Raw genomic sequence first — 18600 nt, 5'->3', positions numbered from 1 at the left:
TTTGACCTGATGCAACATTTTAACACATTTGCTGTCGCTAAGGATGCATTTCAACACAACATCAAACACAATATTAAGCAAGATCAGACTGTACAAGAGAGCTGCACTTTATTGGACACACAATCACAGCAAAGTATGTACAAAAGAAGGCAGGTTCAACTGCCTACTGTCTTCTCACAGGAAAAACACACACATGTCTCACAGGATATCATGGCATCCACACTGATAAATTAGTATCTCCAGTATCAGTAGGCTTTTAAATGTATATATCATTATATCATAGATCTATATTCTGTATTACTTTTGTTCTTATATCACACTACTCTACAAATGGGAGGACCGATCTGTGGAAAGAGTACACCATCACGGGTGACTTTTCTGGTTGCGGTGCGTTCCTTCTCGACATCCACCACTATCTTCATCTCCATCATCATCATCATCACATCACAGTAAGACTGAACATGCCTGTGACACACATAGCAAAATAACGTCTCATTCTTCATGTGTGTAAACCTCCTAACATAGAAACCCTTTCTCGTTCTCATCTTTTTTGAGAAAACATGTAGACAACATTTTTTTTCAACTGCACCGTGCGATTGCTTTGAGACTATACATGCATTGTTTTGTATATATCTTTGTACCCATTGTCATAGTTTATTAATAAAACATCTTCTTTTGGACATAACAATTTGTGGAACTCGCTAGGAATGACTCAGCCTATTTACAGGTCCATTTTGTTTTTCTACTTTCGATGCCAACATTTTTGAACATCCACACATTCATGTAAAAATCTCATATACATACTATATAATGTAGGTTTGTTATAAAAACAAGATACAATGGCAAAGGAAGAGATTCCACTTGTAAATCACAAAGTGCCCTTATTGATCCATCTTGGGTGGTTTTAACAACTCCGGTGGTTTAGCTTAAATGCTACTTAAAGCCCCTCAGTGCAACAACTTGGACTTAATAAGCAACAAAATGTACTTCCAAATGTTTATTCCACCTGTTGTCGTCTCTAAAAAGCGTTTGCACTGAGCATCCACGTTGCTACCCCTCCTGTTCACATGCAAACATGACACGGCTACAAATTAAAGCCATGTGACTCACATCTCAAACGTCGTGGCCCATAAACTGACCTTTCACAGTAGTTACCACAACTTCTGACCAACTCCAACTAATACCAGCTGAATCTCAAATACAGGATGGGGTGAAACCAAAAGAAAGCAGACCACAGGTACAGAAAACAACCCCCTTAAAACACGCAAATAGTAGCAAAATAAGCCCCGAAGCACAGGCACTGGTCCAGCCTCTCACACCTCAATAGGGACCCTTCACACAAGGAGGCAAAGGTGCAGAAGAGCTGGACGAGCATTTCCAGGGACAAGCTGACATAACATCCAACTCAGTGTTCGTAAATAAAAACCCTATAATCAAAAAATGAACTTCAGCGTATATTACAGAGGCTAACTGAGATCTATACAGATATCGTTAAAGAAATATAAAAATGTTCTGCGTATGAATAAATAATCTCAGTGTGAAATGTAATATCTCTCTCAATGAATTAAAAAAAGGAAAATCTGTACAAAATGGTCACTAATATATAAAACTGAAGAGGTGATGACATTTTACAGTATATCATTTAATCTAGGCCTATATATATCACACTTTTCTTCACAATTATAATATCATACACAAACATCTCACTTAGATATATTTATATATGTATACTTCTTCTATGTTTGATTTCAAGTTTGCATGAGTTTCTGCGACGTGCCCCCCCAAGCCTCCGGACATGTTGAACTCACAGCCCACTAACACTTATAAAAAACAAAACATTTCAGAGAGCACTGTCACGCAATTCTGGGAGGTTTCATCTCAAAGTTAACTCGAGGAAAGCAGCCGAGCGTGAACACTCCCTCCCCATCGCAGCAGATCTAACTGATGGGAGAGTTACGGGTGTGGGTGTGGACCAGCAAGAGTAAGTGAATGACTTTCATTTGACTTCCCTCCCCGGTGCTTGAACCTGCCTTAAGGAGCCACAGAGCGACCGGTGAGGCTGAATACGCCTTGGCTGTGCACATCGTTCGAGCTCAGGGAGTGTTTAGTGAACACTGCAACCTCACACACTCTGCTCTTCAACTGTTGCTTTTCTGCAAAACATGGAAGCAAGACAATTGTCGCAGCCTCTTCTTTGGGTAAAAGTGTTCTTCTGTCTTTGCTGCTGATCTAATACTGTTATACAAGATCAACAGGGGATTTGTGGAAAGTCTTCGAGGCACTGGGAAAAAGATATCAGGTCCGTACAGACAAACAGGCAGGAGTTCCAGGAACGAGCACGGGAAGAGTGCTAATTACACATTTCACACACTGTTACTGTCATTACCGAGGCCCGTCAGACTTGGTCCTAAAATAACCTCAGCAAGTGTCCTTTCTTTCACAGACGCCCCGCATCACAGACAAAGCGAAGTGAGAGGGGGAAGGACAGCCGCCGTCACACCCTTCCTCTCATCGCTTTGGCTCCTTCATATCACAAACACTCTCCATGGAGACAAGAAGCCGTCTTATTAAAGAAGCCTTCAAACACAAGTCCCCGATCTAATCCCCTCTTCTCAAACTGCATGCCATGTGACACAGTCCACTTTCGGACATTTTAATCTCACGCCACAAAGAATGGATTTCACAGTCTTTCTTGTGAACCACTGGAAACAAACAAAACAACACTGTGTCCGTTCAACCTCATCACATCCCCAGTGGGCAGCCTTAAGGCAATAACACAGGCCAGGGGCTTCAGAGTGTGCAGGGTGCACACTCCGGGAGTCACTGAAGGGCCTTTCGTGTGCTGTAAATAGATCTACTGTCATTGATGCACACTAAGGCCTAACATTCATACATGTTTTAACATGCAGGTAATAGAACCAAATGAAGGCGCAACAATATTGTTCATCTAACGTCATTTAAAAGAAACGGGGATTTTCTTTCCTTTAAGGAACATGTGTAGCTTTGTGCTCATCATTCTTTAAGCACATTCACAAGATCAACATTTGAGAAAAAGGTGTCAAGTGTTTCAGAGGACAATGTGCTTTCTTTATATTCCTATCTATCTAAATCTCAGGCCCTTCAAGGGTCACGCTGTGTCAGTCGAAATATGTGCTGATTTTCTTTCTTTAGCTTTCAAACACTGCTTGAAACTGTGTCAAGTGTTGAAGTGCGATCAATTCGCTGCAGTGCAAGAAACATTTTGTTCCTGTTCAAAGAAGGTATTATGCGTCGTTGTAAGCTGCGTCCCATCAGAGTAACTTTGAAGTTCAAAGAAGATAAGTGTCCTCAAATAAAGCACTTTATATGTCTGCTCTTTAGATTCCTTAAAGGGTGAAATCGTGTTCTTGTCGATGTGGCTCTTTTCAAGCGGTGCAACAGATGTGACTTGAGAAAAAATAATTCATCCCTTATCAAAACAACAACAACAACAACAACAACAACAACAAAGGTTTCTGCACACAGGTTCGCTTTACAAGTGCAGAAGGAGTGACAGAGTTATACATCAGTGTGTGCTTGAGTCTTTGGGAAGGTGTGTGATGTCAGGTGCTGAAATGCCTTGGCAACCTGTAGGACGTGACTGCGGAACATCCTGATTGTCATTATTAACTCGTCAATACAGATATACAGAAATGCAATCTCTTTACAATTCCTTCCTTTTTGTGTAACTGTGCCTCTATTCTATTTCCAGCAAAGGTGTGCCGTGTGCTCCTTTCAATGTGATTTGGACATGTTTAAGTTGAACATGTCCTATACAGTAGTTGTTCCTAATTTTCCGATGCAAGGATTTCCTCCTGTAAGGGGTCATATACATATTGAAACAGTGTGACATGAAATCATAGTCACAGTGGAATGTACACTTTACACAGTGGCCACAGAGAGGGGAACATATAGCACCAGTTTCAGTTTAAAACACAGGTGATGCATGAAAAGCCACGAGCGCCCTTTTAACACAAAACCACAATCATCACCTCGAGCACATTCTGCCAGGTGACGCAACATGAGCCTGAACAAACACGACTACATACTCACTTGGTGATTATTGCAGCTCTATTTTCTATGATAAAAGTCTATACATGATGTCTACTCCACTAACAACCCCATTGAGTGAGGGGTTTTATGAGACTGCTACTGTCAGTAAATCCATCCAGACCACATCAGCTTACAGCAGGCCCGTTTGTGGGCCCTCTTTCTGGCAAACTGGCAGCACGAGTGTGGGAGAGCTGCAGAGGAACTATGGAACCAGATCAGAGTAGGAGACATGTCCAAAAGAAGATAGTGACTCCATGTACGGTATGGTAGGTCTTGCCATGGAGATATGAAGAGTGCATACTGGAGTGAGGCCAAAAAAACAGAGAGGACAATCTAAAAAGTCCTGAAATATTTCACTCAAAGATGCTCCAATTACCCATAATGCAGATGTGTTCTCTTTATGGTTCATAATATGATGGGGCTTCCATCCATCCTCCTTCTCTTCAGGACCCCGGGGCGAGGTCCTGCTTCACTTGCCCCCTGCCCGCCTCCTTGCAGCTGTTGACACTGGGCTGGGGAACGGCAGAAGAAAAGGTAAGGGAAGGGTTGGGAGAGGAGGGAGACAGGGAGGGTGTCGGGGTGGTGGGTGAAGCAGAAGAGGAGGGGGATGTAGCGATGGGAGTAGAAGGGGAGGACTTGCTGCTGGGCAGGGGCAAGGAGGAGGCTCGCTGCTCACGTAGGAGGCGGCGATGGCGGAGGGTGGAGGAGAGGAGCAGGGCCTCGGCGCTCAGGCCGGAGGCGGACAGGCTGGCCAGAAGAGCCCTGGCTTGGCTGGTGGAGCCTTTCAGGGAGGGCAGCCCCTCCTGGGGGGGCTTCCTCAGGCCAGGGGTGAACACTGCTGCAGGAGAGGGCGCTCGGCCTGGCAGAACTCCCGTTTTGATACCAGAGAGGTACGGCTCAATACTGCCACTGGTGCTGTTGGTCCCCACGGCCTTCAGGTGAGAGCGGGGACACAGAAGGGGGGGCAGGGGAATGGGGGGGGGGGGGGGGGGTTTCAAGGATCAAAGGGAAAATCATGAAAAATTAAAGTCTCAAAATTGGTTGGCAACCGCCCCCCTGCAGCTCCTTCCCTCACCCATCGCAGTCAAACATGCCCGGGCGTGCATGCTTGCACACACAGACTTTGGAGTAAACACTGGAGATATGAAAGAAGCTGATGAAGTCAAACGGGTGGATGTGTGTAGATCTCTGTCAGGCAAACGGGAGGAGAAGGGAGCTAAAGAGGCTCCACAAGGCAGGTGGCTCACTGCTGCAGGGTCACGGGGACAGGTCGGGGGTGCAGGGCGGCGTGGGTTCACACAGGGTGGCGGGGGGGGGGGGAGGTTGGCCGCAGAAGAGACGTGTAGTGGAGGGGTAAGGGGTGGGTGAGGGAAAGGTGAGAACAGAACAAAAGACAAACACAGAATATTGTTATACAGGTTGAAGTCAGCATGTGGGGTGCAAGCCACGACACCTGCACACATGATGACCAAACCATTGATAAACACACTTTTGTCTTAGGGTGCAACACTAGGTGACGATGTGTAGAAGGTGTCTTTATTTTGACATGTTTTAATGATTTGAACTCATTAAAAATGCAAAATACCCTCATGAGCAGGCAGCATTACATGTTCAGTTCCTCCGTGTAATGCTAGAATGAGTCAGTAGATGGCACTGTTCCAACAGTATGAATCTCACACATTTGTCATAACATGTATTTTTGGTAAAGCTAAATTGAATGCATTTAACCGAAAAGGTTTGTAATTTCTATCTTTGTGGGGGGGGGGGGGGGGGCAGAGGAAGGAAAAGACACAACATTGATGACAGGGTTGAGATACGAGCGGGCAAGAACCATATCTGCATTTTATTGTAAATAATTGTACACTAAAGGGACATTTTATCTATACTTCTTTATAAAAAAGCAACAGGAGGGGCGTTTTTGCATTGGCAATAAAGTCATTTTGAATATGTCTGTTGTTGGATTACGGGGATTACGGGGATTAGCGCTGTATGAAAGCAGAGCAGGTGGGCTCGTCCGCTGGGAGGCTTTCACCTGCAGAGCACGGGCTGCCAACCGGCCCCTGAGGAAGGGGCTGTTCCTTCTGCATGAGAAACTCCTCTCAAGCCTGGTCAACACATTTGTCCCGGTGTGTGCGTGCGTGCTGCAGAGTATCCTCCCTTCCTCTCACGCATGTCAGAGATGCCGAGCAGCCTCCCAGGACAAGTCTTGATAACCCCCAGCACCTTGAACTAACCTGTTTTACCACCAGAAGTAATACACAGCTGAATGGGAAATGGAAATAGGGTTTCACACCGTGCCCTCCTTGATCTGTGCCATAGCAAATGTGTGGCTTTGAACTCATATCCAGGATCCTCAAGTCTGGGATGCTTTAATACTTTGGAGTAAAGCTTCAGTGAGCAGGCAGCCTGAGCACAGAGCACCATTAGCTCTGTATATACGCATCAGAGCCTAACCTAGCTTAAGAACCTGAGTATTAGGACTACACTTGCTCCAATGATCCATTTGGACTAGATTATATGCAGGGGCTTGACAAAGGTATGACCCCAACATCCGAATGGCTATCCTGGAACTAAAGCTGCTGATCCCAAATATAATCAAAATGACCATTATCTGTCTATGGCACAAAATGTGTCCACTGTCCACCATCATATTTTATTTTGATGGTAAAATAAGTGGGTAACTAGAAATTGGCAGTGCTATATAGTACACACGTAAAAAAACAAAAAGCATCGCCAGTGCATCTTGTTTTCGCTGAGTGCAGACCATCTGCACTCAGCGAAAACAAGATGCACTGGCGATGTCTTCAAATGTTTTACTGTCCGTCCAGCTGGCTCTTATATGTTAATGTGTACCAGCTGCCCTTCATATGAACTAGTGGGAAATGTCATCACCATGGTGTAGATAATGCCACTGATGATAAAGATAGATATATATATATATATATATATATCTTTATATATATATATATATATATCTTTATATATATATATATATATATATATATATCTTTAGATCTATTCACGTATTGGCTGGAGACTCTGAAGTGGTGTGCTCATTGCTTCCTTGTTTGTTCCCTGTTTAAAATGCCCTAGAAATGTCAGTTATCATTCGGCCAGAGGAAACAAGAGAGAAAACACCAATGGGAACTGGGTTACTAGTTGGGAGTCACATCTAGGGAGCTGTGTCCGGGGAAGGTTTAAGAGAAGAGACATCTTTACCTTCATATGTTGCCAGAGTAGAGAGTTCACCCACGGTGGGCACGTCTGATTAGAACAACATTATCAGTCAGGTGATCAGCAGGTGTCAGTTTGAGGGAGAGATAAGAGGGAGGGGGCCCGATGGAGGGTTGCCTCTAATATGAATCATGTCTAGGTTACAGTTATATTAGAGGGCTGTGCAATATATACCTGGCTGCTGGAAATGGTGTGATTTCATTTTGACATCTTTAATATATGTTTTAATGCATGCTTCTTGGCAAATGTCCCCTTTGTGGGACGAATAAAGGTATTCTGATTCTGAAAATGTGGATGGCGAAAACTGTGACTGTACAAAATACGGTACAAATATAATCTTTAAAAACCTGCTTGCTTTTAAGTTCTGAAAAAGAAGTAGGAGTAGGATTTTCATAACAATTTTGTAGCTGCCATAATTGGGGTTTCTCTTTAAAAACATCACAAAGTCAGTGACCAGAAAATAAGGATTCAGGTGAAGTAAATATAGAGTCTGCTGCAGACGTTTTTAATGAGCTCTTCAAGACTGTATGCAAATGAGTCAGCCGACTTGATCATTTCCTCAGATGAGCTGCGGATAATTAGTGTGTTTTACAGCAAAGTCAGCTGTTTCATTATGCGACATTTAAATGCCTTAGAAGACACGTTTTGCTCCAGCTATCTGTAAGCTTCATTGTCAGAATCTGTGCTGTTTTTCTTAGTTTAACATTAAAGACATCAAGAAGCCGACCGAGACGGAGCCGATTTGAAAGCAACAGCTTGTTGAAACCAATAACACAATGTTACATTTTCAGCATGGTGCCTCATTAAGGTTTAGAAAGGTTGCTACAATATTTGTGTTGGCATTTTCAACCGAGCTCGTATTATAGCACGCGTCCCTGCATGGTTAAAAGAGTTCCGCTTGAAACGTATGAAACCCAAACGTGTTTAATTATAAATTACAAAATTAATGAAAATATACGTCAAATATTTAAATAAGCCAAGAAGTTTTTTAATAATTCAAGACATAATTAAAACTTTACTTATTGATGCTATTTTATCCTTATTTTTCATAATATTAGAATTGTATTTTTTCAAAAGTCCGTATATATATTTTGTATTATGTTAATTTTTTGACAAACTCACTTTTCATACAGTCGTTCTTTAATATTTGGACTTTGTGTAACAGTGGTGCAATTGTGGCTGTTGCTGCTCTTGCTGACAGGAGCTAACTGGCTACAATTGGTGAACGTTTTTTAGCCTACTATCCAAAGAGGAAAGGGCACATGTGATTGACTGAGAGGCCAGAGAGGATCTTATACAGAAAGCCAGCACAAAATACCCGCATTCTATGAAACCTTTGGCATCCTTAAATACAGCGTATTCCAGCTAAAGAATCCAACAACATGTCTTTATTACTCAAGCTAAAGTCATCTTGACATAGTCTTCATCCAGGTGCCTAAAGCAGGTGGCAACCTGGCCGTATGAACTGGTATTTTGCACTGCCAAACTCATGTCATTATTTCATTTGTGCCTCACTTAATTAAGATGTTGTTTACTTTTAATTACCGTGACATTTTTTTTTAAACATATGGGAAAATGTGATTATTGATCTCAAAATCGTTAATTTGCTTAATATTAAACACTTTGGAGTATTGTGCATCTGCAGTAGAGGATACTAGTGATGAGAGTAACTAGGAATTAGTTGTTGAGAGTTTTCTGATTTCCTAGAGAATGGCCTCGGCTTATTTTTGTACAACAACCTTTACCTACTGCTGCTCTAAAGGACTACTTAACCTCTTAACTACACGCTGCTCATACTACATACAAATTCCGCAAAATGCAGCTATTGTGAAAGCCGCCACAGCTGACTGTTCATTCTCTTGTTTAAAGTCAGCTGGTTTGTTTCTTTTAGTTATTCGTCATGCAGCTGTGGGATGTTGCCACCCTAAACAGCTTGGCAACAACTTCCCACGCTGACAATTAGCTTTGAGAGCCCACTGTCCCTTTGAGGGGAGTGCTTTCACACATACAGCTTCTTTGTACAATGGCTGTTTTGAACAGTTTGTGGACAAAGAGAGAGTGTTCCCTGTGCGAGTGTCATAATGAAATAATAGGGCTCATTTTGCTTTTATTATACAAGTGTGGGAATCCACTCTACTTTTAAATCGCAGGGATTGAAAAGACTGGCGGAGGGAAGAGTGAATAGGATAGACGGGCAGCGTGCGTCAATTGCAGAGTAGAACATGGAAGAAGGAAAGAGACATAAAGAAGAGGAAACGTGAGAGACGTAATGGTGGGGAAAAGAGAGCTGTCCTCTTCATCCTGAATAACCGCTGATTGCCAGCGACTAAAGAGGCGATTATTACATGGCACCGCAGAGATTCTTCCCAATCTCCTCTTAGTCTGACGCCAGCAAAGCTTCTTTATGTCCCCATCTCTCACACATTCATTTCTTTGCAATCTTCAAGCATGAATTTGTTTCCGTCAACTTCAGTGGAGTATGGAGGTTTAGGTTCACTCCACTGCTCTTGTTATTTTTCAAATTACATTGACATTAAGCTTTTTTTTCTTCTTCTGTGCACAGGGGTGGTGCAGAAAGCTTCTCCTGGCTTTACTGGACTTACATGCTTCAACAGTTCAATTTCCTCGCCTCCAGAGGCCATCAAGCATCCTAATGTCCAGTCCTTTGCCATATTTGATTGAACACTGAAGTGCTGGCGAGTTAAAGTTAGTTAAGCCTGCTATCAGGGGGAGATAACAACATACAGTATAGAAGGGGCTTACGCGGGGAGTTTCTGAAATTCTTATACGTTCTGCAGAACTTAATATTTTTGTAACTGTGTTACCAAGCTGGTATTTTGATCCAGACCTAAACGTGTTAATTAGGGCAAAACAAAGTAAAGTATTTTATAACTTTTTAATTGGTTTAAATTCTATACTTAGAGATGTTAGGTATACAAATCCGGTTTAGATTTAATTGAAACACTTTTCCTCGCCTGTGAGCAAAAACACCGGCAGAGAATACTTTCATCTATTTTCACAAACTCGCATCAATGAGACTTTGCCATCAGCGATTTACCGTCATTAACTAAGCTGCTTTAAACGCATCAATCACAGCCACTGTCGTTAAAATAAATACATAAACAGACATCTTAAAGGTTAGGTATAAGCTGAGGAGTGAAGCATGGTGGGAACATGCAGGAGTTCTGTGGAGGTGAAGAACGAGGCTCATTTCGGCTTGATCTGGTGTGTCAAATACCAAAGGGCTGCAGAGCTAGTCTGGAGACGTTATCAGCTTGCAGAGACAGTGCGAGGGAGGCAGCAATCCCCCGTTATAATAAATCATTTTTCCATATCAAAAACAAGGTCATCAAATGTGCCTGTTTATGTGATAAAAACCTCTCTGCCATCTTTCTTGATTTATAGCAGCCACAGATCATTGCCTCTCTTTGCTCCAGTTTCAAGTAAAGCACAATGTAATAAAAGGCTATTTGTTATAATGATCACCATGTTAATTTGAATGATTGACTACCCCTCTACTGGACAAGCTTTTCTTACATTTCCTGAAAAACATGTATTGGGCTGCGAATACCATTGAAGCGTGTGGTACATACTGTACACACCCGGCCAGATCAAGCCTGCATTAGCCTTAAGAGAGTCAAGTGTAAATATATGATACCTGCTGCTGCTGCTGGCCCTTCACAAAGTCCTCTCTTCTGACACTTTTAGTCTTGTCTGTACTGTTCTGCTGCAGGTGCTTCAGTTTGGAGGCAGCGGAGGACTGGACGACCTTATTCCCTCCCTGAAAGGAGAGAAGAGTGATGTGTGAATCTGACCTCAGACACACAGTCTCTTACATGTCATTCTCCACTTCAGGGGCCTTTAGTTTACGACACACATCACACACACATCAACTTAGCACAGAGTGTGAATCAATCAAGCAATTCTGCCATACCCCCCCGAGACCAATGAGGTTTTAAGATCAGAGCTTGCATCGGATACAACTGAACAATCCACTTCACAAGTTTCACCATCTATCGGAAAATGACAAAGAGGAGAACATAAAACGTGGAATCAAAACCGGTGTTGCGTAGCCTCACAGCAGGACCCACGAAGCGTGTGCTTAATGATCTTTCCTGCTGGGTTGCTCTGTCGGCTTTCTCTAATACGCTCAAAAAGAAATACACATGCAGTCAAATGTCCACCCCACTGTGCCTCCTCTGCACAGAACTGAAAACTAATAAAAGATGAACTGAAGTGACGTCAAATAGCCCGTCTTTCTCTGCAATTGTAATTCAAGGAAACCTGCCTGTCTTCCCTGAGCCTTGTATAAAGCTGCATTTGCAGACATACGCTGTGCACTATACCGTATTTCATGCTTTATTTAACAAGCTAATTAAAAAAACTGGGGTTTGACTTGAGATCACTTGTCAGTCTGAATTCGGTGAGTACACTAGCAAACGTTGGACAAGAGCAGGAAGAAGGGTCAGGGTGAAATACTGAACGTGGTTGAAGTAAAAGTGATGAAATAATGTGTGGAGACGCTGTAATCCTCAGCCCTGCCTATGGGAATGCTCCCCGGCTCTACATCAGAGGGCTGAAACTCGCCATGACATTGCAACTGTCAATTATGGCAGCCCTGCCCTGAGTGGGGGGGGCTACATTCAGTACAGGGAACGCTACGCAAGCTGTCAACACACCTCAGTGAAGCGCAGCTGACACAGGAACGCAATGAGTCTTCTGGTAGTCACTAATCTTTTGTTGTGTTACGGTCGACTGGAGGTGAGTTGAAAGAAAGCTATCTTAAATCTCTGGTACTAGAGTTCAACATGTGGTCATTACTTATTACTAAGAAGTGTATTGGAAGTGAATTCTTTTACGAGATACTGTAGATTTCTCTCTCTACCACACACTCAATGAAGACTGAGCCGTTCCTCAAAAGGGACTCCACTAAACTTATAACATTACAATAACGTGCTATAAAGTCTCCTCAGTTGTCCAAAAGTCTAAACCATCAAAAAATGCTTTCACACAGAAACAAACAAGACGACAGTTCAGTTTGATCCGGACAGAGGTCACAGGTTTTCATCTGTTTTCATACTGTTTGCCATCGAAGGTAAGGTCTCACAACTGTGATTCTGGTTCGGATCAAACAGAACAAATACAAGAAAATAGAGCTGTAAGTAAAGAGGAGAAAAAGAAGAGGAAATGTAAGGTTTATATTATCTATGCATTTGCTTGTATTGCCTGTTTGTGGTAACAAAAAGTGAAATTGGCTAGATTTACAAACAGAAAACAGATGCGAGAACAGGTCGATGAAGAAACAATTAACAACGCTGGGCTCAACAGGATAGCAGCACCAGCGCTAATCACAGAACAGACAAGTAGAGAGGAAGTCTGTTGTCTAGTCCCCACATTACATATTTTCGGTTTCAATATAATTAAACTCGGATTAAGTCAGGGAGCAGACATCAGACGCTTGAAAGTGAAGTTCCAGCAGTCACCCAGAGGGAAGCAGTGAGGAAAGAAAATAGAGCATGCTGCTTCAGAGCGGGAATCTGTGAGCAATGAACCTGGATCGATGCTAGGCTGAAAGAGGGCGGCTTGGGGGGGACCGGGGGCTTCTTGGTCTGTGAGGTCGTCTCTGTGTAGAGCTGCTCTGCCATTGGATGGCCGCTGATCTCTATCAAAGTGTTCTCCAGCTCACGAATAGTCTCCTCCAAGCTGTCCAGCCTCCTGTATGTGCTGAAGCGGACATCTTCTCCTGCTTTCCTCTGGTTCTGGTTCGATACACTATCCACAGAGCTAGCCGATCCACTTGACTGAAGAGTGATGTTTACAGATTTCAGTTTTACCTCAGGAATGTTAAGTTCAGTGTTGCGCTGAAGTCTCAGTACTCTATCCCCCGTCTGTATCCCGCTCCTCAGAGCCTCTACCAGATAGCACTGCTGGCCCGAGCTGGGGGAGGCTTTAATTCTTGGTTTGGGCACCGGCTTGGAAGACTCCAAAAGGTTACGCAGCAGCATGTAGGCATCCTTTACTGTTTTCACCTCTCTGAGAAGCACTAGGAGAGGCCGAGCCCTCAGCTGGACCTCAGGAACTTCAATGGTCTGTGTTGAGATGATGAGGGTCTGCAGAGATTCTGCGAGTATACTGCTGAGCTCCTCGGCCTCAACGGGAGACACCACCCTCACCTCCAGCTCTGTCAACAACAGGGCCACTTCCTGTCTTAAGTCCTCCTTAAAACATAGCTGCTCTCGCTGAGGAGAGCTTCCAAATGAATCCCTTTCTTTTGAAAATGTAGTCTGGTGGACTGTGTTGTGACCAGTCCAGTCTCGTGATGGACTTTCCTCTAGGGGGTCATTGGCCGAATCTCTGACAGGATCCTCTGAGGCAGCGTGTGAAGGCAGGACACACTCTGTCAACATGATGTGGGGGACAGGATACAAGCACCTTCCCTATAGATGAGGAAAGCACTTGAGGGGTTATATTTAAATACTGGTTTTAGCTAAAGCACAATTCAACAACTTGCTGCTTGAGATCACTGCATACCCAGACAGACAAGCGATTTAAGCAGCTTGTTTGTAATTATGTCGAGATAACTAACTCTACATGCAAGTATCAGTGTGTTAACATGTGTATGCTCCTTTCTTGGTGCATACAACAAATGATGCCTGTGTGATCATGTCAATTCAGCTCGCTTCTCAAACATACTGACACACATACCATGTATACATCACTTCAGGGGACATTACATTGACTTTCATGCATTTCCTGGAGACTTATCATAACCTTAACCAACACATGCCTAACCCTAACCCTAATCCTAAAACTAACCAAGTCTTCACCCCTCCATTTTGTCCCCATAAGGGAGGCGAGTCCCCACACGTGACTATGTAAACAGATGTAGGTCCCCACAAGTATAGTCATGCTAGGACACACACACACACACACACACACACACACACACACACACACACACACACACACACACACACACACACACACACACACACACACACACACACACACACACACACACACACACACACACACACACACACACACACACACACACACACACACACACACACACACACACACACACACACACACACACACACACACACACACACACACACACACACACACACCACAACCGTAAACCCACTGCAGAAAAAACACACACAGAATGTCATGTGATTGTGAAGGGTGCATTCATATTATACAAAGGAACTCAAGGTGTACACAAGGGTGTGTCCAAATTACGTTGAGTCAAGATGCATTGTTACAACGAAAAAAAAAAGAGAGTAATCTAGCGATGACAACTTGTTTTGGCTTTGCAGCACAATTGCGTTATGGTTGAGTCTCAAAATTACAATCAACACAGGAAGCGATGTGCCCAGCAAATACACCTCTGTAGGCTACCTGCCCGTTACCAATCGACTGTAAGCTGAAGGAGGTTGAGTGAGTGAACACTGAGGACTAGAACACTTCTCAAGATGATGAAACCATATTGAATATTGATCTTACATTCATCAGAGAAACATAACTCGTCAATGAATGCTAATGTAATTAGCTGCTGAGTGTAATTGAGCAACTGTCTGCACAAAAAACCACTAGGACAGAGGTATAGTGCTGTTTGTATGTTAGCTGTACAGTATATCAGTGGCCAACCATTTTCAAGTTGCTCAACTTTCAAAAAGACAAAAAGAATAAGAGTGGGTACTCAATCATTGAATTGATTCCAGACAAGCTTGTATGTAAATAAGACTTCACTTTAGTGCATTCTGCATGTTTTAGGCTGGAAATGCAGCATGCAAACGGTAGACATTATCCATTTGTGAGCAATATAACTGCTGAAGGGAGACTTTTCAGATTGAAGAGATAGGAGGAATACATGTGGCTGGATGCTGAGCAGTGGTGGTTACTGTGTTAAGGTGAAGAAGAAAAGAAGGGCAGCAATCCACAGCACTCGGGGCCAACCAGTGTTACCTCAGTGCCTGGGGCCTCAGAGGGCCACAGGTCCGGTCTGCAGGGGGGGACACTTTTCCTGCTGAGAGGACTAACAGGAAGGGGAAGGGGAAGGGGAAGAGAGAGCCTGACTGGGACTCTCTCAAACAGCTGGGGAGGGAAAAGAGAGGTTCAAAAGCTGTCGTAAATTGTACAATAAAAACCAAACAAGCACTGCATTTGACAAATCTGCTTCTGTGGACCCTCTGATCCAACAACATTCCAACAGGCCATCTCAAACACAGCCCAAGCAGCAATCAGGGTCCATCTGTCTGGCTGTGATCTGTGAGCCCTGGGTGATGGTGTGTGTGACTGAGCAGTATGTGATCTTTGGGCGCTCGCAGTGCCAGGGGCAGAGGGGGGACATATGGCACCTGCTGCTTGAACATGTGGTAATGATGGTGAGCAGGTCTGCTGGTGAGTATGTGTGCGCACAAAAGCAGGTAGCAGATTGTGGACCTAATATAAATAATAAAAACTGCAGTTTTCCAAGTCATTGAACAACAGCCTATTGAGGATGTAGGCAACATACAGTAATACACAACCCATGGTTTGGTTTACCTCCAACTCGGCAGCAGTTTTCTCCTCCTCTCCGTCCTCCTTGTCCCCAGAGGTGAGTGTTGGGGGGGTGGATGCAGGACGAGGGTTTTCGGACACCGCCCTCCTCAGTTTTACATGAGGCTTCTGGCCTTCAGTCTCTTCAGATTCAGACATCTACAATTACAAATATAAAAAACATGTTTCACCCATCTGATCCCGTATTCCAGCTTGGAGTTTCAATATTTTGTATTGGACCAGTACTCAATGTTTTGAAGTTAAGACAATATATTAAAGTCTTCAAGCTTCTTCCGATACCAGTCCAATTATCTGTTGATATTAACCCTTGAGGAAACTTACTTACTTACTTACTAACTTTTACAATGAATAGTTTGAATTGCAAAATTCTTACTTTGTGTGGTGCACATAGAAATTATAAGTATATTCTTGCATCTTTGTCTTACCTTTATACTTTTCCCAGGAATAAGCTGCTCTCCGCTGCGGCTGGTTATGCTCGGAGAAGACGGGAAACTACGTCTGGGTGGTGGAGGAGGGGGGGACTTGGAGGGTTTCTCTGTGCGATATCGTGGAACAGTCAGCTCATCTAGAGAAGGAAATCATTTGGTAATCTTGAGAAAGTACTCATACAGTGACAGCGGCATAGCAGTTACTTTTGGATCGACCCATGAGCCATTTGTAGCCTTTATAATACGGTTGTATGTAAAACCTGCTTTTCTCTATATTACATCTATGTTGAGTGACATACATGTTTTATTTATATTCCAACTCAGTTAAGGGTATGCAAGTGCGTGAGAACTTTTGAAGGCCTGCAGGTCTTTTAAAAGTAATTAGATTTTTTTGAAATGCAAGGTGGTAACCCTTGGGGGAAAATATCTCTTTTTCTCAGCTCTTGAAAAGTTGTCAATTTGAAGAGGCAGGTTTTTTACTTGACGATGATGCATGATAATGATTCAGACTAAAGAACTGAACTCTCACCAGAGCCACGCCTGGAACCTCCCCCAGAGAGTTTGTGCTGGGGCTTGCAGACGCGGTGCTCTAGGGTTCCTGCCCCGCTGTGGGGGTTCTGGGAGGTGGGTGTGTTGGAGGAGGACTTGATCTGCTTGGCAGCAAAGTCCAGGTCTGGAATAGATTTCATTAACTCGGCCTGGGTCTCCTCCAGCAACCGGTTAATGTCCTGCGCGCTGTACTGGGTCAGAGTGGCCCGCTTCTCCTCCCAGTCTCGCTCTGCTGCCTGTGAAGTGCAAAAACTCATCTAAACACTTTATATTCAAATAGCAATAATGGTAATGCAGTACTAGTGTATATGATTTGTAATGCAGACTATGTGAGCAGTGAAAACAGACAAGAAATAGGTGAAAAGCGGCATAAATTGTTCCTACCAGCCGGACCTCCACGGACAAAGCTTTGTCAGCTAAAGCACGGCGTTCCATTTCCTCCAGGGCTTTGCCTTTGTGAGGAACAGGAGGATGATTGTCCTTGTGAGGGCCAGACATGTTGGCGTGGCCCCGGCTGAGGCTGGAGTGGGGGCTCCAGTTTGACAGGCTGTTGCTTCCCCCAAGGTCATTGATGGTAAGTGGTTGGCTGGTGTGGATGTCAAAGTCTGAAAACTTTCGCATGTCGTCTTTGTGCTTTGATGAAGGACTAGAGAAGTCCTCCTGCTTCTTCCACACACCCTCATTTGCTTGTCTGGTAAGAAACAGAATATGAATTAATTAAACAACTCTTTCAAATGTAATACAAACTAAACCATGAATAATTCATAACTTGAAAAGAAAGCAATTGTTGCTGAATGCCAAAAACATTGAAGAAAAAAGCTCCAAATATTGTGAAGGGCGAAAACTTTCACCAATTCTGGATAACTCTCTCTCTTACCCACAAAGATGAGATACAAAGACATATTTTGATCAGTACAGTTAATTAAAGTGGAAGGGCACATTTTAAAAGTCCAAAGGACCAGACTCACCATAAAGTTAAAAAGCAGTCCTTCATGTGGCTGAAAAGAGCCTTCATTAGGGTATTACCCATAAAGCAAAGTGGTACTTCAGTGGCTGTTTGAATGCTCTCTTCAGAGCAGGCTATTGTATTCACATTATGACTTAAATCTTTACTCTTATCCTGCTAGTTTTAAGAGCTTTGGCTTAAAACAGTAAAGTGGATACTCAAACCTATTCAACAGCAATGACTAATCAATTTAGCTTGGTCCGAGTCCTGTCTGCCCATTACCTTTTATGAAAATATATAATGTTCTGCTGACACACAAACAATGAGGGGTGAAAACATAATTTCTCTGGCAGAGGTTCAAAAGGAAAAGCCTTCCAGAAAGTGATTGCTCATGGCTATGTTTTTGTGTAAGCTAATGCCAGACATATTTCACTAGGTGTCAAAAACGTTTTCACACAATTACCCTTCCATTGTAACATATAGGATTACTTCAAAAACATCAAGTCAATGGTAGAAAAGTGTGCCTTAAATGAGCATTCAAAGTTAGCTTATGAGCTCTCAGTCGGCGCAGGTTCGTACTTGCGCATGGTGGCGAGGGTATCAGTTATACTCTTGCAGCGTTTTAACAGAGCATCGAGTCTGTGCGGCTCTTCTTTCAAGAATTTAACGGCCTCCACCTCGACTCTGAGCACCACCCGCATCTTACTCTGCAGCCCCGGGAACTGATCTGCAGGAGGAAGAAGAGAGGTAACAACCATGTTCCCCAATAACAAATCGATCTAATTGTCAAAGACGTTGTAAGCA

The 18600-nt window shown here is 43.4% G+C and overlaps 1 protein-coding gene across 7 annotated transcripts in view; it reads right to left on the bottom strand.

Moving 5' to 3' along the window:
* Positions 1 to 93: 93 nt before the first annotated feature.
* srcin1a (SRC kinase signaling inhibitor 1a) overlaps positions 94 to 18600 on the bottom strand; it is a 138093-nt gene continuing 119586 nt past the window's right edge. For 5 of the 7 annotated variants that reach the window (XM_071203984.1, XM_071203982.1, XM_071203983.1 and 2 more), the window contains 7 exons: positions 18376 to 18523; positions 17235 to 17541; positions 16831 to 17086; positions 16299 to 16438; positions 15859 to 16011; positions 10964 to 11086; positions 94 to 5003 (listed from right to left, as the gene is read on the bottom strand). In XM_071203984.1, coding sequence (XP_071060085.1) covers positions 4515 to 5003; positions 10964 to 11086; positions 15859 to 16011; positions 16299 to 16438; positions 16831 to 17086; positions 17235 to 17541; positions 18376 to 18523 — 1616 coding nt within the window. In that variant the 3' untranslated portion in view covers positions 94 to 4514. Of the gene's footprint in view, positions 5004 to 5070; positions 5321 to 10963; positions 11087 to 12857; positions 13743 to 15279; positions 15409 to 15858; positions 16012 to 16298; positions 16439 to 16830; positions 17087 to 17234; positions 17542 to 18375; positions 18524 to 18600 lie in introns of those variants that run through there. The other 2 variants (XM_071203988.1, XM_071203987.1) reach the window with 2 other exon arrangements.

This window comes from Pseudochaenichthys georgianus, chromosome 8 (assembly GCF_902827115.2).
Source record: "Pseudochaenichthys georgianus chromosome 8, fPseGeo1.2, whole genome shotgun sequence".
Lineage (NCBI taxonomy): Eukaryota > Metazoa > Chordata > Actinopteri > Perciformes > Channichthyidae > Pseudochaenichthys > Pseudochaenichthys georgianus.
This window is presented reverse-complemented; position numbering and strand designations above follow the sequence as displayed.